This window comes from Corylus avellana, chromosome ca5 (assembly GCF_901000735.1).
Source record: "Corylus avellana chromosome ca5, CavTom2PMs-1.0".
In the NCBI taxonomy this organism is placed as follows: Eukaryota; Viridiplantae; Streptophyta; class Magnoliopsida; order Fagales; family Betulaceae; genus Corylus; species Corylus avellana.
This window is the reverse complement of record NC_081545.1, coordinates 31,316,285-31,340,559: the sequence shown is the minus strand read 5'-3', so window position 1 is coordinate 31,340,559 and position 24,275 is coordinate 31,316,285. Positions and strand designations below refer to the sequence as shown.

The 24,275-nt window shown below is 35.5% G+C and overlaps 4 protein-coding genes across 7 annotated transcripts in view; 2 read left to right on the top strand and 2 right to left on the bottom strand.

The window, feature by feature from the left end:
* LOC132181226 (agamous-like MADS-box protein FUL-L) lies at nt 1–11,341 on the top strand. Its single transcript, XM_059594347.1, has 8 exons — nt 1–261; nt 6,985–7,063; nt 9,819–9,883; nt 10,133–10,232; nt 10,355–10,396; nt 10,754–10,795; nt 10,893–11,050; nt 11,150–11,341. The coding sequence occupies exons 1-8, from the start codon at nt 77–79 to the stop codon at nt 11,253–11,255; spliced, it is 777 nt and encodes a 258-aa protein (XP_059450330.1). The 5' UTR covers nt 1–76; the 3' UTR covers nt 11,256–11,341.
* Nucleotides 9,977–18,002, bottom strand: LOC132181225 (ultraviolet-B receptor UVR8). Of its 4 annotated transcripts, XM_059594346.1 has the most exons (10): nt 17,822–18,002; nt 17,317–17,585; nt 16,789–16,982; nt 16,665–16,712; nt 15,581–15,653; nt 15,185–15,356; nt 13,689–14,120; nt 13,412–13,603; nt 12,108–12,214; nt 9,977–10,217 (listed from the first exon to the last, which is right to left on the bottom strand). In XM_059594346.1, the coding sequence occupies exons 2-9, from the start codon at nt 17,567–17,569 to the stop codon at nt 12,151–12,153; spliced, it is 1,428 nt and encodes a 475-aa protein (XP_059450329.1). In that variant the 5' UTR covers nt 17,570–17,585; nt 17,822–18,002; the 3' UTR covers nt 9,977–10,217; nt 12,108–12,150. The 4 variants fall into 4 exon arrangements, with proteins under 4 accessions (XP_059450329.1, XP_059450328.1, XP_059450327.1 ...); XM_059594345.1 differs by lacking the exon at nt 9,977–10,217 and having other exon boundaries at nt 11,896–12,214; nt 17,317–17,609; XM_059594344.1 differs by lacking the exon at nt 9,977–10,217 and having other exon boundaries at nt 11,896–12,214; nt 17,317–17,588.
* Nucleotides 18,003–18,840: 838 nt separating this feature from the next.
* On the top strand, nt 18,841–22,436 carry LOC132182365 (uncharacterized). Its single transcript, XM_059595594.1, has 8 exons — nt 18,841–18,968; nt 20,728–20,898; nt 20,978–21,097; nt 21,220–21,263; nt 21,384–21,509; nt 21,776–21,860; nt 22,003–22,059; nt 22,158–22,436. Exons 1-8 carry the CDS (start codon nt 18,921–18,923, stop codon nt 22,233–22,235), a joined length of 729 nt encoding a protein of 242 aa, XP_059451577.1. The 5' UTR covers nt 18,841–18,920; the 3' UTR covers nt 22,236–22,436.
* A 1,146-nt stretch (nt 22,437–23,582) lies between these two features.
* The window catches only part of LOC132182675 (E3 ubiquitin-protein ligase At3g02290-like), a 5,930-nt gene continuing 5,237 nt past the window's right edge, over nt 23,583–24,275 (bottom strand). Inside the window, exon 5 of the mRNA XM_059595983.1 lies at nt 23,583–24,176. Coding sequence (XP_059451966.1) covers nt 24,150–24,176 — 27 coding nt within the window. The 3' untranslated portion in view covers nt 23,583–24,149. The remainder of the gene's footprint in view (nt 24,177–24,275) is intronic.

Below are 24,275 nucleotides of genomic sequence, written 5' to 3'. Positions count from 1 at the left end.
TTTTTCTACTGGGTTTCTCTCTTTCAGCCGTTTTTTTCGGGATTTTCTGAGTGAGAAAAAAAAAGGTTACACTAAAATGGGAAGGGGTAGGGTGCAGCTTAAGCGAATCGAGAACAAGATCAGCCGGCAAGTGACGTTCTCCAAGCGGCGGACTGGGTTGCTCAAGAAAGCTCATGAGATCTCGGTTCTGTGCGATGCTGAGGTTGCTTTGATTGTCTTCTCCACCAAAGGGAAGCTCTTTGAGTTTTCCTCCGATTCCAGGTTCATATCTCTTTTTGTTTGTTTATTTGTTTGCTGCAACATTTTACAGTTTTTCTTTTTTCTTTTATTCTATGAATCTATTTTGTCAACTGGGTTTCACTATTTCGTTGTTATTATTATATATTCACTCTACCTGCATATTACACCAGTATCATTCTTCATCTGTTTGTACAATTCTTAAGCTATATATCTTCTCACTTTCTCCAGCACAGGCTGCTAGCTGCTGATGAATAGTAGCACTGTAATTGTTTTCCCATATTTCTACAAGGGAAAATTAAAGAAAACGAATTATTTCTTAATTACCAACAAAAAAAGCTATAGAATGTTTGAGTGTCTGCAACTTTGAAAATGGAACATGTTACATGGCGTTAGATTAGATTAGCCAGTCTAAAAGAAAGATTTATGTTTTTTAAAATTTTCCAGCTTTTTCGTAAAGATATTGGTCACAGTTTCACAGACACAACAATGCATCCATTGGGTCAGAGGAATAGTAGAAATGTAGTTTGAAGTACTATACGAGTATACAGTACAAAGCTGAATTTATAATGTACACACACCGAGTGTCCTTGAGCTATGTGTCACGGTGCGTGTTGTTATCTTTCCTCGGTTTTGTAACCTAGTATTTTCTGTATGTCCGATGTTGGTGGTGCACCGACGAGGATACCTCCTCAATGATTTTGGTCGTGGAAAGGGCTGCATATAAAAAAGTTCGTTATTTAAGATCTCCACAAAGATTTTAGACCAGCCAGGCCCCATGCTAATATTATTTTTATATATATTTTGTTCTAGGTATATAAGATTTTTTTTTATTTTTTTATTTTTGACAATATTAGAGAAGCTACTTACTTGTAGCATCGGATATATCAGATCTTTCTCATGAGGTTCTTGTGTCGTGTTAGGCATTCAAATCTTGATTTTGTACTGTAAATTGCCTAGATTTCAAGACTGATCATTAAAGCTTCTTCACCATAGAGGTCTCCAGTTAGGGCGCAAGTGTGTTGGAAGTTTAATTAGCCCTTTTAGAGAGAAGTATTTCAGTACTTTGGAGACATAACTTTTTAGACAACCAGAAGAAGCTTATAGCATGTATAATAGTGAGTTGTATGATAAACTAAGGGTGTCCATAATTCTTCCGGTAATCGTTTTCTTGTCGGGTCTTAGGACTTTTCTGATGTAATCTTTTAGCTTTGCTTACTTAATTGTTGGCGCTTGTTAATGTGGGTTCCCTTTGGTTGTTTTTTAGGGTTGCCTATGGATCTTTTTGTTCTTACTAAGAAGTTTCTACTAAAACATATAGGACAAAGACACCATACATGAGTCGTAGTTAGCTTTACTCTTTTGAAATGTTTGGATAATTTTCCTTGCATGATCAGTTTGTATAAACTTAATCTTTATGAATTTCACATGAAAGATTTAGGCCCCTTACATTATTTTTTCGGTATTGAAGTCATTCCCTTTTCGAGTGGGTTATTTCTATCATAACACAAATATAACTTAAGCTAATAGAAATAAGTAAATTTAATCATATAATCAACATTTTAAAACTCACATTTACGTGTGGGCTCAAATTTCCTTTTAATAGATGAGACTCTGATCAATACGTTGAATATTTTAATTAAATGGGAGGTAAATTAATGGAGTCAATGTTCGAACTTATAATTTTTAACTTTGATATCATGTTAAATTACCTCTTAGTTTAAAAACTTAAGCGGATAGAAAGAAGTAAATTTAATCATTTAATCAACACTTCAACGGTGATATCTTTTTTTTTTTTTTTTTGTAACAAGACATCCATTAACAAACCAAGGGGCCAAAGGCCTTACAACAGGAGAAAGAAAGAGAGGGGGATGGATCCTTTCCACTACATAAGGGGAATGATGGAGGGGGGGGGGGGAATAAGTGGGAATGCAGCCCGAGAACACTCTTGCCGCGGCCCAATAAGCCACATGGTGGGCGCAGAAGTTTGCACTTCTGTGAATTTTCTTTGCCTCCCAAAGAGGGGAGGCTTTAAGGAGTAACAAAGAGTTGGCAATCACTGATTGTATATGCCAGTCAAAAGTGCGGTGATATCCTTTTAAAAGCCTCCACGACTGGTTGTAATCCTATTTACACTCCCATTGCTCAAAATCTTAAGCTTCTTGCCATTGATGATTCTCTTGTTAATGCTACCAACTATCGTAGTCTTGTTGGTGCTTTACAATACATCACCTTAACTAGACTCGATCTCACCTGTGCGGTGAATCTTGTCTATCAATTTATGCCTCAACTTGGAATTGTCTCATTTTCAGGTTGTCAAATGCATATTTCATTAGTAGCAGGATACTATACATAATTGGATGCGGATATTCTCTTGTTAATACTTTAATCTCTATGGTTTTTCTGATGCTAATTGAGCTGGTTGTCCTAATACTCAATGCTCAACTACTAGCTATTCTATTTATGAGCTAATTGTATTTCTAGGTCTTCCAAGAAACAACCTACTATTCCCGATCAAATGCCAAAACTGAATATCGAGCTATGGCCTTCACTATTGCTAAACTCACTTGGCTTACTCATCTTCCTTGTGACATTGGTTTTCGCTTGATCACCCCTCCCGTTTTATTTTACAACAACAACAACAATGCTCTACATATGACCTTAAATCCTAATTTTTATTGTCACACTAAACATATCGAGCAAAACCTACGTTCTATCTGCTCTACAAGTGGTTGATATCTTTATCATCCAAAGCTCACTCATATTCTTCGTACCAAGCTTGGAGTCAAGTAATACACTGGCCAAGTGCAGCTCTAATATGAACCACATTTAGCAAGCATACAAATGAGTTGATTTCAAGTTTTGAGAATTATGAGTGTTAAATTATCATTTATCCCAAAAGCTTAAGCTGATAGAAATAGATGATCAATATTCTAGCACTCATTCTCACGTGTAGGTTCAAACTCAATTTTAATAGGTGAGGTTCTACATGCGGAATATTTAATTAAAATTGGGGGTAAATGACTGAGACAATGTTCGAACTCATGACATTTGGCTCTAATACCACATTAAATTACCATTTATCTCAAAAGCTTAAACTTATAGAAAGATATGATCAATATTCTAACAATGACTCGTGGACCAACAAGATGCAGTTATAACTAATCCTTAAGATATCTAATTTCTTAGTGGAATCTCTTTAGGATCTACTCCAACATTTAGAAATTGGTTAACAAGTAAGGATACATGTACTTGATGCCCCGCCCAAGAAAGAGACCCAAGCACTAGTATTCCTAGCTAAATGGTGATTCAACATAGATTCTACATGATCTTGAAACTCAGCCAATTTTGGAGTAGCTTTGTGGTAATGGAACCTTTATTAGGTTAAAGTCTCTATCCTAATTCTAGAGTAATGTAAATGTTAAAGAACTTACATTTGTGTTGGTGGCGGAGGACCGCTCGCAGCTTCATGTTGGTGGCAGAGGGCCGCTCGGTTAGAGGTGGAGAGAGATAATAGAGCAGAAGAGAGAGAGAGATAAAGGGCAAAAAAATAATAGAATAAGCTTCTGCTTAGGTATGTGTTTGAGGAACCTAAAAGTGCATTTAACACTCAAAAAGTCTGTTTGAAGAAAAAAAAAATACTCATTTGGTAAAAAAACTTGAAAGCGCTTTTAAGGGTTCAAAAAATGGACAAAATGCACTTTTGGTAAAAGCTTAAAAATAAAGTTTTTTTTTTTTTTTTTTTTCCAAAAAAACACTTTTTGATTTAAAAGCTCTATTTCTCAAACACAATCCTAAACATGCTCTAAGTATATACATGTTCAGTACAATGTCACGGAACATGTGACATGACACTATACAAAAAAGCATCAAAATTGCATTATGCAATTTGAATGGCTATCAGATAGATGGTGTTTTTAAGTTTAATTGTTCAGCAATTTTTGGCTAAAAGGAGGAGATGCATAATCCATTGTGAATGCTTTGAGTACGTGCTCCATCTTGAAATCTTAGCTCTTGTTGTGCTGTTTCTTCCTACTTCCTTTAAAAGCACTTTCTATTCTAGGTTATACTCGTACTATATATAGTATTTGATATTTGCTTCTTCTTTTTTTCCAATTAAATTATCAATTATATAAAATAAATAAAATCAAAATCAAACTTAAAACCATTTATATGCGTCAACATATTGATTCAAATCAAGAATTTAGACAACGTACTGTTAAATACTCCAAAAAAAATGTAGCCATTTTTTAGCAACAATTTTCTAGTATAGCTGACCTACAATCTTGTTCCCATGCATGCCCAAAATTTGGCATTGGCAATGAAAGTATCATCATGAGTAGCGTGGCCATAGAAACCAATCAATATCTAGAATTTAAAAACCTCCGAGACCATGAACATATTTGTATCTATAATTCTCACCCTGTCATGCACTGTTCTTTTCTGTCTATATATAATGCACCATATCCATTGATGGGAGGATTCTAACTATTGGACTTTCATTATCATCTTTTTTTTTCCTAAATCAAATCTCTCTCCTACAATCACTTGATAAAACAAGCTTACAAAAGTATAAAAAAGAAAACTAAGGTTAACAAGAATAAATAAATTTTTATAAAGAAATTCAATTACTAATACCTACAGCAAACCCCGTTTCTAGTGAATGAGTACAAGGATTTTTTTTTTTTTTAAAAAAAAAAAACATAAAAGAGTAAGAAATTTAAAATACAACAGAAACAACAAAAACCAAATTAAAAAACACGTAGGAAAATTCCATAATGACGAAGAACAGCCACATAGATCTTCAACTTTGAGCCCCCATATAAACGCTTGCTTCAACTTAATCAAACACTTGCTTTAAGATCTGCTATATTGCTTATTGAAAATACAATTAACCACAAACTAACACCTAGAGGGGGTGAATAGATGTTCACAAACAATAGTACGGTGTGGTGAGGGCTCTAACCTAGAAGGGAATTCGTGGCTTTGCAACAAAGGCTTCTTTAATTTTGGTTTAGGGAAAGGTAGAACAATTTTCTGTACATATTGGGTGCAAGTTACCCTAACAAACTCGAATTGAGTAGGCTGCCTTTGAGGGAAAGGTGATAGGATGGCTATAGATTTTCTTAAGGAGGTGTGATATTAATTAACATTGTTGGGCAGTTTGATGCTTAATTTATGATTCTCTAGAGGAACAAATAGTTACTATTACGAAGTGGGAAAAAATGTTGGACAAAAAAAAGTCATGCACGGAAACAATTCCTGGAAAATTAAAACAAAACCCTCAAATACTGTTTTAATCAAAGCTTAAATTTATTATTATGCACAAAGCATCTCTGTATATATACTATGGACTGGTCCTTTAAAGACACCCAACCTTGCAAACTTAATAGATTAGCTTAAAACTTAGGAAAAGATCCCTAAAGAAACTACAGTAAGTTTTTGTGTAGGTCTTTCCTGAAATCATAATTTGGCGACTACCTATAGAAAGACCTAAGACTTCCCTCTAGAAGTATAGATTCTACAATGTTGAGTTGTTTTTGTTTCTCTTGTTTTATTGGTAGAACTTTTGGCACCCAGCCCAACATGTAGTTGTAATACAAATGCCTATAACAATGTAAGGAAGATTGCAGTGGAACCTAGGGCTAGAATTGATCTTCTAGTCATAGTTTCCTAAAGAATCCAATGCAAAATATTTGTTATATGTTTCAGTTAATTTTTGCATTTTCTCTTGGTATATCACCCTATAGCTAAGCATAATCTGATAGAAAAATTTAGTTTGATTTTCTTTCAAAATTTCATTACATAAGCCTTATGATACAAAGGTCTTATGATTTTGACACGGATCATAGTGAGATCGTTGGTAAATGGATCCAACTCATGAAGTTGTATATTGAAGTACTGTGGTCTGCCAAATATTTTCATAAAGTACTTTATAATCATTAATAGGTTTTACGACATCCAGAAAGACTCAACTCATGAGTATAAGAATCATACAATAATCATACAATTCTTCAAAGCACAGAAAAGAAGTATAAGAAAAACCAAAAAAATGAACAATTATCTTCCTTAGAATTCATTTGGAGTTACTGGTAGAGAAGTTATCTTAAAACTTATTGGGCTGAATTGCTTGATGGAAACACTTGACCTGATTAAAAAAAATAAAAGGTTCAACAAACTTCTATGTCAAAGAAGAACAAAAAGAAACTAGAGTAGAAAAAATTGGTAATCTTCTCAAAAAAAGTGTTTATTGATGGCTTTTAGAGGATCTCAATCATTGATATTTAACTAAGAAAGATGGAATTTATGTGATTTCTTTTGAATGTATGACCTTGAGTGAAAACCAGTCAACCATCTTGTTCTGCACTTAATATCCATTAGCATGAGTTGTAGAACTGTACGTTTCATATTTTCGATCTCTTTTCTAGTGTTACCGGTTTCACCACATTAAATGCTTAAAAAGGCTATCTAGTTGGCATGAAACTGCAGTGAAAGATGATTCACTGACTCCAAAAAGAAAAGTATCTTAGGGTTCTCAATATGATATAATAATTACAGTTGTTAATTTATTGGTTATGAGTATAGTCCACTTCAAGAATAGTCAAAACACAAGTTAAATATAATACTAAACACAAATTACAATACTTGATACTTACTACCACATGAACTGAGAGATATGCATATTTTTTGTTATCAATACATGATAAACACAAACTTATTGTGCCCCATGCAAATCCTTTTTGACAGCATGGACAGGACTCTGGAACGATATGAAAGGTACTCATTTGCCGAACGACAGCAAATGCCAACTGATTCTGAGTCACAGGTATCCCGAACATTACTTTTACTGTGTTTCATCTGGTCTCCCTGTGAATGTTTTCCTAAGTATAATCCCATTCTCACATTACATGTCTTTTTAATATCTATACCCATCTCTTCAACATTAGAACCAAAACGGCCATGTCTTCTCAAGTTTGCTTTGCTTTGGGCTTAAGGACTTGAGTCCAAGGATAATTATTAGTGGCCATGGATCCTTATGAAAAGCTTTTGATTAATCTAATTCACATTTTATAGGTTATAGAGTCATGTTAGAAATAGTTAAATTATTATTTATTCTAAAAGCTTAAAATGATAGAAAATAATAAATTTTAATCATTTAATCAAAATTTTAACACTCTCTCTCAATTGTGAGTTTAAAGTTCAAACTTCTTCTTAATAAGTGAAATCCAACACGTGAAATATTTTATTGAAATAAGAGGTAAATTGTGGAGTTAGGGGTTCAAACTCAAAACCTCAGCTTTGATATCATATTAGGATTATATTTGAGATTGTGCTGAGAAATAAAGCTTTTTAGACAAAACTTTATTTTTAAGCTTTTTCAAAAGTGTATTTTGACCATTTTTAAAGTTAAAAAAAAAAAAGTACTATTGACATTTTTCACCAAACAAACTAGTTTTTTTTTTTTTTGATATGTCCACACAAAGGAATGAGGGGATGATTCGAATTAGTGACATATGTTTTATGAGACGTGGTCTCCAGCCGATTGAGCTACCCTTGGGAACAAAGTTTTTTATTTGGCACAACTTTTAGGTACTAAAAATATTTTTTTAACTTCGCTAATGCAATCTCCAATAGACCCTAAATCATAACTTTTTCTAAAAGCTTTTGGGCAGTGTAGGTGCATTTCAATTCTGTCCAAAGTCTAAACAGTTGCATAATAATTAGAAAGAGAGTGGAGCAATCATGATAAGTTACTCGGGTTGGGTCGAGACTGGGGATGAGATTTGAGGGAAACAATTATAGCTCATTACAGGTAGGAGAGATCACAATAACTCTTTTTGGGTAAGAGAAACCACAAGACTCTACTCAGAGTGGAAGAATACCACAATTTGCCAAATATTGGGTCGAGACTAGGGATGGGATTTGAGAAAAACAATTATAGCTCATTTCAGGTAGAAAAGACCACAATAACTCATTTTAAGAAAGAAAAACTACAAAACTCGGCGGGAGAATACCACAATTTGCCAAATATTTTATCTAATTCCTTTAATTACAATCAAAGGGTGATAACACCTAAAGTTAAAATATTCAAGTAAAAACTCAAATCCTAATCTCAAATAACATAAACCTAATGATTCCAACTCAACTACTAAATCTATTTCACCCTTTGGTGATCCCTATCAAACCAGCTCTTGAGAATCTGATCTTGGCATTGTCAATTGTTGGGAAATAAAGCGGTTATGGAGTTTTTACTCATAGTACATTAATATACATAATTGAACACAACTCTAACCCAAAAACCTAAGCTAATGGGCTAAGGTCCACTTAAGTATATTAACTACTATTTTCTTTTATATTTTCTCAATGTGGGACACAACACTCACAAGCGCACTCACAACAATCTTCCCCTCACTTATGAGTCTCTTCACATTGACCCAACTCCCCCTCGCTTGTGAGTCTTTTTACATTTCTAAGAGTGTCTTACGTCAAGAGTTGCAGAAGGCGGACACAACTCTAAACCCGAGTTGCGGGTGGAGACACAACTCTAAACCCGACGCATCCAGACACCCGTCCCAGGAAGGTAACCATGGCTCTAATACCATTTGTTGGGAGATAAAGAGATTATGACGTTTTTACTCAGAGTACATTAATATACATAATTGAATACAACTCTAGTCCAAAAGCCTAAGCTAATGAGCTAAGGTCCACTTAAGTATATTAACTACTATTTTCTTTTATATTTTCTCAATGTGGGACACTACACTCACAACATCAATCATCATAGGCACGATTTGGTAAGGTAGTGGAGCCATCAAATGGAGTGATGAATGAGATGGAAACTATATAAGTTGTGCCGCCAAGATAGTCCAACACTCGATTTCCTCAGAGATGGAGAACGATGGGACAACCACATATGATAGTTGTCCTCACAGAGCTTGGTGGCAATGGATATGCATATATGCAGCAGAATAAGGGATCACATAGCCCTAGTATTGGAGGATGAGTCGTGGGAGATGATAGAACTCTCAGGTCCATTTGGTTTAGCGTTTTCAAAATATATGATTTTAAAAAATATCCATGTGAAAATGCGAAAACAAGAACTTTCACTCAATCTAGCTAATTCACTGTGCACAGTTTGCAGTACATGCAGAAGAAGTCACGTTGAGATAGTTTATGTCTCAATATTTATCTCAAACTTTATCTCTATCATACTGTTACATTGAATTCCAATCTTTATCTCTAACTAATTAACCTCATGCTAAAGATTGTTTTTGACTCAATTCACCCATGTGCATGCATGGTCTCTACGTACCATGATGAAAAATGCCGGAAAGATTTTTATATGCTTCCCATGGTATTTCTCTGCTAATTCCTTCGTTTTTTTTTTTTCTTTGGTAACTAATTTTCTGCATATTGAATCTGGGTTTGACATTTGCTTTAGACAACTCAATTGAATCCCCTGGCTTGGCTATGTAATTCATCAAAGAAGAAAATGATTTTTTGTACACTGCTTATCGAAAGCAGTTTATGCAAATGAATATTGTGGTTTCTTTAACCCTTCTTCGGATGCTGCTGTATAGGGAAGCTGGTCTCTGGAATTCCCCAAGCTTTCGGCTAGGATTGAAGTTTTAGAAAGGAACATAAGGTAATGACGTGAGTTTTCATGCCATATTTGGGGAAAAAAACGCCTACTGTTGCTCTTTAATGCCTTTGTATGAGTATTTAAAGAATCAGAATCAAAGCCAAAAAAATTATTAGAAATGATGATATGTTAACCAATAGATTTTGTTCAAAGATTCAATTAAGGGTAGAAATGCTTTCAAGATTTCTCTAAATAATAATATGCGAAGGAAAGAATGTGATTTTAAGACATATTTTACATTGGTCAATGTAGGAACCTCTTTGGAGATGATTTGGACCCCTTGGGTTTGAGAGAGCTTCAAAATCTGGAGCAACAGCTCGATACAGGTCTGAAACGCCTACGAACAAGAAAGGTGATTTTATTGCATTTGTTTCAAGACACATGCACACATGCAGAGCCAATTTACACACAAATTGATTTTTAATTTATACTCATTACATGAATCAAATTAACATATGATATTGACATATGCAGAACCAAGTTATGCATGAATCCATTATGGAGCTGCAGAAGAAGGTAAACATAGTTAAGCATGTGTGAGTTTCTGCGTTTATGAATTTAAAAATGACTTCTTCTTTTTTAAACTGAAAGGTTATGTAAGTTTATCCAGTTTAAGAACTTAAAAAGACTTTACAGCAGGCTAGTGTTAATTAGCTCCATAGCAATTGGTTGCTTGTCTAACAATTAACCGTTATTACCTACCTAAAATCCCAAGAAAAATGCAACCAAAAGGCCTGGAGACTAGGTTGAGCTAACATCCTAGTTCAGACTTAAATCAAACTCTACCAGCTGGGCAGGAAATGAGATCAAGAGCTACCATATATTTAGACTGTGTTGGGATATAAACTAAGGTAACATTATGGTTTTTGACAGGAAAGAGCCTTGCAGGAGCAGAATAACCTGCTGTCGAAAAAGGTAAAATCTGGTCCATGATTATAATATTTCTTACTTGGAGTCACTTCTGTAAAAACTACCTCTTATTTATATACATTTTGTTTTTTATGACAAATAGATCAAGGAAAATGCGAAGGCAGTGGCCGAGCATGCACACCTAGAGCAACCAGGCATAGGCCAAAACTTATCCACCTTCATGTTATCCCCACCACAACAGCCACAGCCACAGCTACAGCCACAGCCACCGACGCTACCACTTCCTTCTCTAACTATTGGGTACTCTCTCTCTCTAAATCACATTTTTTGTGAAACATGGCATGATTAGTCTTCTTTGATTATTGGAGAACTCATAGATTGTTTAAATAAACAATGCAGAGGTACTTTCCAGGCAGGAGTACGAGATGAGGAAGCTGGAGGTCAGGCTCATCCTAGTACCACTAGCCTCATGCCACCATGGATGCTTCGCCATATAAATGGATAAAGACTTTTCGAGCCACCAAAGTGGTTTCGGAAGCGGGAGCTACAACATTTTGTTAACCCTCCATCTTGTATATCTTTCTATGATGACATGCAATTGCTCTACCACCACTGTATTTGGAAAATTGAAGTATTTCAAGACTGCCCCTTCTCGTATCAACATACATTTTACATTGCATATGCACAAACGCATTCAACCAAACCATAGATTTGTCATTATTGGGGGATATAGTTCAATCGAAGTCCCAAAAAAGCCAGCCCCCAGAAAGATATATCCTTAATGAACATAGAAACAATTATGACCCATTTATGAGAGCTCTCCTCTTGCGCACTTTTGTTTTCTTCTCTTGAACAAATCACTACCAATTAAGAAAGGGCTTACATTCACCTAAAAGTAATATAATTTTACCAGACAAGGAAGTTTTACTATTCACTGAATTATCTAAAACAAGGTTCTGTCAAAATTCTGCGCCCAGCATTTGCAACTTGGTTTCTAGTATAAAAATCAACCAACAAAGACCATGATTCAACAAAAATTGGGCAGCACAGCTTATACAGTAATACAGTTCCCTGACGCTTAATTGTAATAAACCTATAGATAATGAAATGGCTAAAGCTATAAACTTTTACAGATTAACCGTTCAATTTCATTGACATTTCATAAATACAAGTTCACCGTCTCAATATCAGTCTTCACTTAAGTTCCCAATCAGATTGGTATCAGAAATACATAATAACTGAATTATAGGCAATGTTCATTAAAGACAAGATTCCCCTTACGCATCTGAGTAAAGCAATACTTGATTTTACAGGTCTAACTAAATTGGTAATAAAAGAGAGCAACGGGAATAATTACCCAAAAAATGATAAACTATCTTGAAGCCAATTCAATTGTTTCTTCAGTTCTGCACGCCATTGAATTCATCTTCATGTTCACAATCACCACCGTCAAGCATATGCTCCCTGAGACAAAGAAGTCAGCAATCACAACTACGTCATCTTTTTTTTAAAAAAAATTTAAGTTACACTTCCAATGGCATCTACGCCATACTTAATCATGCAACTATGAAAAATAAAACAAACACAAACCAATGAGGAAAATGCTGCATAATGCCAGTCTCAGAGGCCACTTTACTGGTAGCAATGGAACATTTATGGAGCCATGGTTAGTTTTGTAATGAGGGGCATAGTTGAAGTTTTTGCAACTCTTGCGAATTAAGGGGCAATTTGTTAATCAAATCAAGTCTAAAACTTTTTAGAAGTTTTATGATAAGAGTATTCTCATCTTCTCTTTTCGCTCTTCTTCTTCTTCGTTGCAGACAGATACTGTTCGCAGCCCTTGATCGACCAGAAAATTCCCTCTTTCCTTTTCTCTCAGCAACCCCAAATCAAACCCTTTTCAATTCTCTATCAAAACCCTAAAATCATATATATTTTTTCTAACACTTAGCCACCAAATAACCCCTTGAAATAACCCAAAAATTCTAATCTTGTTTCTGTCCAAAAATTCCAGCAAGCAGATTCCCTAGTCTGTCCTACATCAAACATGCAGTCAAGAAGTAAAAAAAATGAATGCACATAAAGTTCCCTTTTTTTCCCTTGAGTGTATACATACACTTCTCATAAGTAAAGATTTCCAACTAAAAATGCATTACACGCTCGTGCACATTGGCTGAATGGCACATGTAATGCATGTGGAAGAAAAAAAATGGTTGTGTTTGGTTTGTTGAGAGAGAGAGAGTAATTCTTTAATATCCAAAATCATGAAAGACAAAAAAAATTAGCAACAAAAAGGAAAAGAAAATTCCAATAATTTTTTCATAGCAACCATCTGGAAAGCCAAAGATTTGAGCAAAATTGATTGCCCTGGTTGAGCTTCAAGAAAATGGAGCTCGGTGCATGAGTTCAAATAACAGATATTAACAATGTGTTTGAGAACATTGGATTTTCTTCAAGGGCCTTCTAGTTTTCAAATATTTAACTCTAAATGGTAGCTCAATTGGTTGGAGACCATATCTCATAAAGCGGACATCGCTAGTTCAAATTTCCCCTTCCTCCCCTCCTTGGGCCTAATACTTTAAAAAAAAAAAAAAAAATTCCAAATACTCAAATGTAAATATCAATAACAGATATCCATAAGCCATAAACAAGGGTCAATACCTCAATCTCTCACAAAGGCGTGCTAAAGCATCTGATCCTGTTCTGGAAGCAACATCCTCGACATCAGAAGCATTCAGTAGAGTCACACTATCTGCAAGCCTAAACTCACACAACTCTTTTAAGGAACATGCATCAGTCAACACAGCTGAATGACCACCACCAGCTGCTAATTTCCGCACTTCCCCAACACACCTGCACTATAGAATTTTCATCAGCATAGGAAGGAAGCTATAAAACTGTGAAAAAGCTACAGAGCACAAGAATAGCCATGCCATACCAATCAACTGGAGATGGATACCAAGCATAGGTAGATTTCTCGTTAGCTGCCTGACCATAGTTATTGTAGCCCCATCCATGAATTCTTCCATCCCTCATGGAAATAAGTGTATGGGAATGTCCACATGCTACAAGTTGCACGCCATTTGGAACAACCAAAACAGGGAAATTGCGGAGAAATGTCTCCGATTCATTAGGAATGCATGAAAAGAATCCTGTTTGGGGGCCAAGGCCTAATTGCCCTACTTGACCACCACCCCAAGCATAAAGAGCTCCCTTCAAAGTCATAGCGCATGTATGTACACCACCACATGCAACATCCTTTATGAATATTCCATCAAGGGCAACCACTCTCCTTGGCAATAGCTCTTTATCACCGGACTGGAGGGAACAATGCCCAAGTTGACCCATATTTCCTCGCCCCCAAGTATAGCTGTGATGTGCAAAGCAAATAATCATCAGCTACAATTTTGTAGAAGTTGAACTTTAACAGTTTTAACGAAAAAGTAAAGTAAACAAAACAAGATAGCTTTGAAGAACTAATCCTATCAGCTGAAGATTGTCATTATCAAGTAAAAGCTTCGACAGTTTAATTTCATAACTGAGACAATTCATGACAATTAAAAAGATAATGCTACATACTCAACTCTCATCCCACAGGCCTAATGTGACAGTGTTCATTAGTCCTTAAATTAGCCTATACTAAAAAATAAATAAAAAATCAAAGAGCTGATAGGCACTGCTACATTAGTCCAGTAGAATGGAAGTTAAATATTTAGAATTACTCCAATTAAAATAGTGCTTACAAAAACACAAAAATGGATGCGCGAGGGTGCACACACATAGATGTGGCTTTTATGTGTCCCCCACACTAAAGCAATCACTAATCCTCTATGGTGATTCTTATTTATGACTAAATGGAGCATTTTTATATCATAACTTAAATATGGTTCCATTTCAGAGAAGGGATAGGAGTGGATCTTATGCATGCACACACACACACACACACACATCACATATTTACAACATTTTACTTTGGCATTATGTGAACTACTAATGACCAAATGACTTCAAGACAGATACTGACATTTTACAACTTGCATGCTTTAACCAACTTGTATTATCTAGAACAATAGCTGAGGATAAACTACAAGAACAAGCGCATTACGGAAATGAATCATTAACACCAATAGATTCAAGAACGCAAATACACATTAACACCAATATATATATATATATATATTAGTTAAAAGCACAAACACTTAAATATCTAAAATGAACTTAAGCTCTCCATGGTATAACCAAGTTAAGGGGACGAAGACTTGCATATCAAAATGCATCCCATTTCCATTGCATCTTTTCTCCTGACTAGACGTGAGATTCCCATAAGAAGATTTTGTCAAACCTTCACAGTTACATGTGCCATGCGGATAACCACAATTCGCATGCTTAAATGTAGAATTTATCTCCATCTAAAAAGTCCTTCAGATCACTTACACCTCGCCATTTTCAGATACTGCTGCTGTGTGGTACTCCCCGCATGACACTTGGGTAATCTTCACAAGCTCAGGAGCCTCATCAAGGAACTTCGCATAAGCATTTATTACACGAGCTCCCTGTAGTCCTTCACAGGTAAGACCTCTGCCAAGCTGACCATATTCATTGTAGCCTGGTTATTCAGAACAATGATAAAGTTCTAGTTAATATGTACCAGGAAACTAGAGTATTAATACAGGTTTCCTTTCCTATCATATGATCTATGTGTTAACAAAAAATATAAACATCATAAGAAGAAAGAGATACACATAGAACTCCTTAAGTCTAAACAACTACATAATTTACACATCATTTTATTAAGAAAATAGCAAGTCATGATTCTAGAAGAAACTTTACCCCACGCTTGTAGCAAGCCATCCTCAGATAAGGCCACCACATGCACTGCTCCACAGGACACTTGACGGATCATCTGTAACGAATATAAAATACAATCAGGCCTAAGGGAAAAATAAACAAGAAAAAGGTAGACAGAGGCTGATGCTTGACAAGAGATTGAAAGTATATGTATATTAAAAGGATGATCAATAAATTTGTTAGATTTGATTAGACAAAATCTATGTTGATGACAGATTTACGCAATATGACAGAATTAGAAATGTGGAGATCCTCAGGGACCTACTATATTTGAGCAACTACATGTTATAACACAATAGAAACAAATGCATGTACATTTGAAGCCTTATGATAACCAGTCTAATTCCTTAATAAATCCAGATCATGAGACAATCACTAACCCAGGTTTAGCAAAACCAAAGACTACGTGTCTGCTCACAAATTAAACAATTTGTTAGAAGCCAAAGCAGTCTGAAGATCATTTTCAAAATTTGGAAAAGCACACATTTGAATTAAGACATAAATTTCCGAGTGAGAGGCATCCCCAGCATAAGGCTGTAACACTTCCCTTGATTCTGGTATAGAAGAAAGGGTAGAAAAGTAAATGCTCAGAAACAATGATTTTTATTTTATTTTTACACATTTTTCTTGTAACTGACAAGAACAAATGAGACTGCAAAAACTTATCTATATGAACATGAAAAGGACATTTCAAATCAAAGTATCTAAATAATGACATAGGAGAATGATAGATTGCAGGAATTTACTGGCAGCACTGTGTGTTTGGGATTTTAACGCTTGGATGATAGGCTATTTGGTGGTTAAAGGCTTGGGGTGTCATGTATTAGATATGCTTTGGGGTTGTAAAGAAAGAAGTAAACAGAGAATTTCGTTGCTCTTCAGGCTGTGTGAACAGGGACACAAACAGTATTTTGTGTTTTGAGTACTGAGGCACAAAATAAGGTACTATTAGATAGTTTTTGTAGTATCAACAACCCAAAACTCAGCAATTCCAACCCTCCCCACCAAAATAATAACTTGAATAAATAAATAAAATCAAACCTAACAAGAAAAATATATAGCATACCGTATTAGGTGTAAAGGCCCCCCAATATAAGCGAGGAAAATTCGATCCCTGTAATGAGAAGTAAAACAAAAAATAAAGGCATGGTATATTATCAAAAAAGATGCTAAACAATTACAAATAGTACCTGATTTTGGCCCCAAACCCAGAGTCTACTTGTCGAGAGGGTTCCATCATTTTCACGAGGCTCGGCAATACAAGCAGTGCAATGTGCTCCACACGAAACAGATTTCACAAACTCCGTCTGCAATTGTTTCACTTTCTTAGGGTGCTTCCTTCTCTCCTCAGTTCCATCTCCCAATTGACCAAAGCTATTAGCACCTGGTCCATCACATACATATTTATGATTTTTGATCATTTATCTTGTATAAGCATTAAGCAACAAGATGTTGTAATAGCTCTAACTATACACCTCAAGAAAAATGAATTCCCACGCACAGTTTTCAGCTACAATTCAAGTGAACCCGTCATAATCAAGAAGAAAACATAGCCACCAACGAAATTTCCTTCAGCCAAACCATTTCTATATTCGACTCTTAACTCTTAAGCACGTTTTTGCGCAATATTCATAGATATCAAATGGGCAAAACTTGATAATCATAATAATCAATGAACAAATATAAAGGGATACATGTGGGGTGTAAAGGGACCATACCCCAAGTGAAAAGTGACCCATCGGAGGTCACGGCCGCAGTATGCTCACGACCACAAGCAATATCCAACCATCGCGAATTGAATCCGGCCGGGCACCCAAAAAGCTCGGGAGGGAGCTGCTTAGGGATCCTCAATTGGCACTCTTTGCCCCTCCTACCCGTCTGCCCCGACTGATTATACCCCCATACAAAAATTGCACTCTTTGTTGGAAGGTTTCCGGGTCGGTTAGTGCCAAAAATTTCATCAATATCCATTTATATACCCAAAAACCTACTAATCAATTCAATCAGATCACTTTATCGTACACAAACGAAAAAAAAAAAAAAAAACTCAGAGCCAAATTGCAGCTGAAACTCGTAATGCTGTCAGTGTTTAAGCAATCGAGATGAAAACACTCAATGTCATATTCTCTGTTTGATTCTTTGAGGAAAAGAAAAGTTTTTTTTTTTCCAGAAACGAAATCCAGAAAAGCGTTGGTAAAACGAATGCGAGAAAAAAGGACGTACCTGAATGTGAGGAAGGAAGAGGGTGGGAACTGAATTCCTTGAAAAAGAGAAAAATTTTGTGAATGTGAGATAACAACGTGGTTGGTCCGTTGGGGCGGGTTCGGTTTCGTGTCTCCGGCAGGGAATCTAACGGCCCAAAAGCCTGTTCCACCTGCTCCTGGAGAATCTTCTAGACCAGAAATACCGGTCAGAGTTTTTTTGGTCAACTAGATTCTATTTACTTTTTTAATGATATTTTTCCTTAATTGCTTAATTTTCAAGCTAATGATTATAAATGTCTTTTACGTGTCTTTTATGGTAGGAAAAAGAACTTATTTAGCAAAAATTATGTTTAATTAGACATAACTCTTTGTCTGTTATCCATATTCTTTCTTTTTATAGATAAAATGGTTCATGGGATCTTCAAGTCTCTCAGCTAATATTTTATGCAATAAATTATAACACTCTGGCTGTTATGTTAGTTGTATTCTTCGTTAGTTTTGTTAGTTGTATTCTTTGTTAGTTATGATTTTTATTCATAAAAAATAGATACATTTTCTCCATTAACGGACCTTTTTCTTTTCTTTTTTTTCATTTATATCTAAATATTCATTTGTAATACTTAACCTCTTAAACTATTATTTCGTTGCAAAATGGTCCCTTTTTTACCTTAAAACCTAAAGTTTTGTTATGCTTGGCTCTTAAACTATAATTTTATTGCAATTTGGTCCATTTGTTAGATTTTAGCATGAATAGAACATGGCATACTTGACTTTTATGTGCACATTTTAGACTTAAAATGCTTAAATTATTCTGATTTTAAAGGGACAAAAAAAGAAAGAGATGCATCTCCCTCAACCCTTTCTCTCTTTATTTATTTATTTTTTCTCTAAAATTGAGACAATTTAAACGTTTTAGTATATATATATATATATATATATATATATATATATATATAAAGCAATTTTAATTAAAATATAAAAAGCAAAATACAATTAAGCCCGTTGACGCAGTATTTTCGTTCTTTTTTTTTTGGGGAAGTGGGGGTAGGTGTGGTAGTTGATATGTCGAATCGAAACGGCCCTCAGTTATAAGTTCCCGCGTTTAACAGCTACTGGAAATGCGTTTGGTGTCTCTCCACAAAGCCCCAGCTTCCCATCTCTTCCAGGTGATTTCTCTTCCTTCCCAAACTGACCCACATAACCAGTCTCTGATTCTTGTAATTTTATTCCTTTTTTTGTTTTTTAATGTATAATTATTTATACCCTTTTAATTTCTTCTGCCTTAATTGTAAACTGTATGTTGCTTTGGCTGAAATTCTGCCATTTTTGTTTCGTTTCTTAATAACTTCGGTGTTTACTCTCAACCTTTAAAAAGAATTGTTTTTTGTTATATGGGTGAAATTCCTGGAGTTGCTGTGTATGTTGTTTCATGGGTCGAAGAAAAACCATTTCCGATTGCCATGTTTTTTTCTCTTTACTTCTTTTTCTATATTTGTGGGGGTGCTTGAAAGAAAGAATGTGAATGAAAAGTCTAAAACCATTATAAAGTTGTGAATTTGATGACCCTGCCTTATGAAATCTCCTAATGGATATTCCGGGTTAGCTTTTAATTTCTTTGTTGACGATAAAACTTTGATGATCTTTTCTTCCTTTTACTATGTTGGAAAATCTTATTAGAATACTGTGATTCGACAAGGGTTGTTCGAAGGTTTTAGTCAATTTTCACAGGAAGGTCTTTTCATATAGAACAATTGTCTGAGCAATGCAACCTCCTGCTTCATTCTTAGATTTTATTTCAAGAGAAAGTATTAGAATATTAATTAAGTGATTAAATTCAAAGCCTTAGTTCTACAACTTACTCTCCATTTTTAATTAAAATATATCACATCTTGTCTGGTCCCACACGTGGGGAGTGTTAAAATCTTAATTAAATAACTAAATTCATCATTTTCTATTAGCTTAAGTTTTTGAAATAATTCAATATGTATCATAACAATGGTCTTGATGAACCCTCATTTCGTAAGTTACTCACCATTTCAGTTAAATATTGTATGTGTTGGACTTTACTTATTGATATTGAGGGGGAGTGTTAAAATATTAAATTCACTCATTCCTATTAGCTTAAGCCTTTGGGATAATGAGGAGACTTTAAGTGGTCATTTGAATAACTAAGTGCCTGTTTGGATTGTTGTAGGTAATAGCGCTTTTGTTAGTAGAGCTTTATCAAAAAGTTGTTTATCTGTTCGGTAACTATATGTCTAAAGTGTTTTGAAGTTATTACACTTGTTTGATAACAAATTTTTTTTTTTAAAAAAAAAAGTGTCTTTAGAAATAGGAAAGGACAAAAATGACATTTAAAGTGAAAAAAAAAAACAACAATTTTAGGCTTTCCTTGAAATGCAGTTTTGGGATTTTTGGGAGCACAAAAGTGCTTTAAATTTTTTTACCAAATGGACATTTTTTGCTTTGAAAGAGCTTTCTAGGTGCTAACAGCGCTTTTTAATCTTCCAAACACAACCAAATGAGCCCTAAGTCCTGTTCTCCAGGCAGTTCACCAAGACCCCTTAGAAGTTGGTGAATTTAGAACAGAAGTATTAGTACCAGCACTAGTAATTTACATAGGGACAAACACATAGCACACTAAAAAAATTGCCCTTGCTTCAGCTGGATGGGCAGGATCTATTGACCAACCTCAACTGGTTAAAATTTGGATGTGTGAGAGATAAAAGGCTAATACATTGAATAATACCCATGGCATTATTTTGATCCAGGAATGCCAATTCAAGAGAACATATACCATAATGCAGGGTTATTCATTTGATAACTCTCTAGTAGAAGGTGTTGAGTATCTTGAGTTATAAGATGTGAAGAAGAAAAACTTTGTACTTCACTGGATTCGAATCTGACTCGACGGTTATGTTTCAGAAACCTTGCAGATACAAAGGGATCATGTCTCAGTCTGTTGGAAACAGTACTGAGAAAAAGCTGATTAAAATTGATATCAGCTCGGACACTGTGTGCCCATGGTGCTTTGTGGGCAAAAGAAATCTTGACAAAGCTATAGCTGCTGCATCTAAGGATCAATATGGCTTTGAGGTTCTCTCTCTTTCTCTCTCTATGTGTGTGTGTGCATGTTTAGCATTTCCCTCCAATCTTTTATCAACTAAATTTGCAGGTTAGATGGCATCCATTTCAACTTAATCCTTCTGCCCCTAAAGAAGGCATCAATAAGAAAGAGTATTACAGGACAAAATTTGGATCTCAATCTGAGAGGTTGGAAGCTCGGATGTCAGAGGTTTTCCAACAATTCTCCGAATCACCTTTCTACATACTTAATCATGTTATTGGTTTGTATGTACTTTAATTTGGCTGGTCGTTGTACACAATAAGTAATTATAACTACTTTGAAAATTTCAGGTTTTTAAGAGCCATGGACTGGAATATAACCTGTCGGGACTCACGTAAGCTTAAAGAATGGCTTTAAAAATTCATCTATGGACAACTTTATATCAGTGAGGAAAGCTCTGAAGAGGACCTTAAGCTAATCGAGATTTCACTAACATTGTCTTAAATATGCACAGGGGAAATACTCTAGACAGCCACAGGCTTATGTATTTTGCTGGGCAACAGGGTCTTGATAAGCAACATAATCTTATGGAGGAGCTGTCCCTAGGCTACTTCACTCAAGGAAAATACATTGGTGACCAGTAAGTTTGGTTTTGGTAACTTTTTAGATCTTGCTTATTTCCCTGTTGAGAGGAATGACCCGATCCGTTTGAATTCTTGTAACAATACCCTTGCTATCACTTAACCTAATTTCTTTGGCATGGTGTGTTCCTCAGCAAGGTAACCCAGGGGGTTAACATCCTCGTGCTAAACAGGCATATGTTTGTTTACTTGTTTTGTACGGATCAAGTTTGAGTTGATTGCAGCACATCTTACATCATATAATTACAAACGGCAATACTTGCAGGGAATTTCTCGTGGAATCTGCGAAAAAGGTTGGGATAGAAGGGGCAGCGGAGTTTCTTCAAGACCCCAACAATGGGTTAAAAGAGGTTTTTTTCTGTGCTAATTCTTATGCTCCAATTTGTTGCCAAGCAGGCTGAAAAAGTGCTAAACCTAGTGGCAAAAGAGCACGCCACAAGTTCTCTTTTGATGTTTTTATAGCACTGACCTTTGCTCCTTGTGTCTGCCAAGGTTAAGGAGGAACTCGATAAGTACTCGGCAAACATTACAGGAGTCCCATATTTTGTGGTGGGTGATAAAAAAATAAAAAAGTCCCAATTTTATGATTTAATTTGTCTGTATAATTACCAAAGCAAGTGCATTCATCCCATTGGTTTCTTTAACAGATCAATGGAATCCAGAAGCTGAGTGGTGCCCAACCCCCTGAGGTCTTCCTGAGAGCTTTTGAAGTAGTCACCAATTGAGAAAACTCCACACATTAAACTATTAAAGCTTCTATTTCAGTTGTTAAAAAGAAGGCAACATCTTTGCCTGTTCTAATATTATGATGTGTCTTGTTGACTTACTGTTTCCTCTTTAAGCCTTATGTTTACAGATGATGCTGTGACGTGTATATTTATACTGGTGTGAATAAGTGTTTTAATAATATCTGTATTTATAAATGATGTGCATGCATGTTTAATTGGTTGGGAATATGAAGAGAAAAAGAGGAAACCCCTCGCTCGCCTCCTCCTTTTCTTCCCCAGGTTGACATTCTTTAATGAAAAAGGTTGGAGTAAAACTACTTTTTGATTTCTTATTCAAATTTACTCTACATTAGCTTCTTTATAATCTTTTTCTATATCATTTAAATATTTTTTTTTTCTCTTTTTTATTTTTTCTTTATTCTTTATCTAAGACCAGCAAAATCCATATCAGTTTAGAAAACAAACCAAAAGATCCATTCCATTATCCGGCCCACGCCCCTATCAAACTCCACTATCCGGCCCACGCCCCTATCAAACTCCACAACAATAACGACGGCAAAGATCACCTCTATGATCGGAGAAGCCATAATCGTAGCCTTTCGCTATATCACCTTCGCGACTAGGGAGGAAGCCATCTTCTTAGAGATCCAAAAATTCGACCATCCGCGACAATGTCATCACCATTGCAACAAAAACGCTAATGATGATATTGACGCTGTCGTCACCATCAGAGCCGAAGCTGTCAAAATACTCTTTGTGGGCTCCAGTTGTTAGGGGTGAATCTGAATCAATCTCATTGTTCATCGGTCTTCATCAGTCTTCACTGGTGGAAACATGAGAACTAAGTTGTTGATTAATCTCGGTCATTCATCAATCTTCGTCAGCCAAAAGAAAGAGAGAGAGAGAAAAGAGTTTTTTTGGTTAATAAGAAAAGCGATAAAGGTAAGCTTCAATGCCTACGGAAGCTTAGGGAATGTTTTGATGGGTTTTTGGAGGGTTACATCATAGACGTGCTACCTTTTTCTGTGTGACCCTGTTGGTCCATCAACACACGCAACTATTTACCACACAAGGTGGGCTCGTGAGCCCCATGGGGCGGCAAGGAAAGTTAATGTAGTGCTAGCAGCCAGCAGGATAGCATTTGTCCTATGATGAAAATACCTTTTTCTTCTAGAATATTGGTGAGGTAACTTGACAAACAAAAGTTTATGTTGGGGACCATAATTGGATAATAAGTATTACATGTTCCACAGCTGTTCTTTTAGAGCACAGGAATCAGTACATAGGAGAATAAGTTACAAATAGAAGCCCAACACGACAAAGGAAAGCATATGCACATCACCCAGGCAAATATTCAATGTATAATGAATATTTATACAAGCAGTTCAGCCTCTCTTTTTCTCTACAAATTATAATCATTATTTCAAGGACTCCCTCTCTCACTCACAGCCATGCACAAACAAATTTGTGTCCCTCCCCTTGAGCATGTTTCTTTAGTAATTAAACCCAAATCTCTCTTCAAGCTTGACTCATTAGATAACTACAAGTTGGAACCAACAATGCATTAAAGCCAAAAGTTACTGAAAAAACAAAAGCTATACACCATAGCGGCAGTCCAAATGCTTCTCCTCAGGACATTCACGAGACTGTACAATACTATTTTGAGGAAATTATAGACATATTTCAACTATAAATTGCAAGCCTTTTTCAATTAGAAACGGGGGAGGAGGAATAAAGAACATTTCGAACAGAATGTACTCACAGCAATGGATATGAGAACAGTTTTTTAAAATTTGCTATGGACAACAAACCCCTTGAGCTGCGGTATTCACAATGACTAACTTTTGGTTTTCTCTCCTCTGTTTTGCTTGCTTGCTTGCTTCCTCCACAACGCAATCCTTTCAATCAAGATTACGTTGTTTCATCGAAGACCATCACCTAGAGAAGCCAACCAAATAAATGGTAAGTCAGAATAAGTAGAGATTTTCAGGCAACAACATCCATAACAAACAAAACTTTAGACACAGGTTTTTTTTT

Coding starts and splice junctions, on each gene's coding strand:
- LOC132182365 (XM_059595594.1), top strand. CDS start 18,921: ATGCGTTTGGTGTCTCTCCACAAAGCCCCAGCTTCCCATCTCTTCCAG. Junction 18,969..20,727: donor CAGCTTCCCATCTCTTCCAG/GTGATTTCTCTT, acceptor GTTATGTTTCAG/AAACCTTGCAGATACAAAGG. Junction 21,510..21,775: donor GGAAAATACATTGGTGACCA/GTAAGTTTGGTT, acceptor CAATACTTGCAG/GGAATTTCTCGTGGAATCTG.
- LOC132181226 (XM_059594347.1), top strand. CDS start 77: ATGGGAAGGGGTAGGGTGCAGCTTAAGCGAATCGAGAACAAGATCAGC. Junction 9,884..10,132: donor GTTTTAGAAAGGAACATAAG/GTAATGACGTGA, acceptor TGGTCAATGTAG/GAACCTCTTTGGAGATGATT. Junction 10,233..10,354: donor AACGCCTACGAACAAGAAAG/GTGATTTTATTG, acceptor TGACATATGCAG/AACCAAGTTATGCATGAATC.
- LOC132181225 (XM_059594346.1), bottom strand. CDS start 17,569: ATGGATATTGATGAAATTTTTGGCACTAACCGACCCGGAAACCTTCCA. Junction 16,713..16,788: donor GGGTTTGGGGCCAAAATCAG/GTACTATTTGTA, acceptor TTCTCATTACAG/GGATCGAATTTTCCTCGCTT. Junction 15,654..16,664: donor GGGCCTTTACACCTAATACG/GTATGCTATATA, acceptor TATTCGTTACAG/ATGATCCGTCAAGTGTCCTG.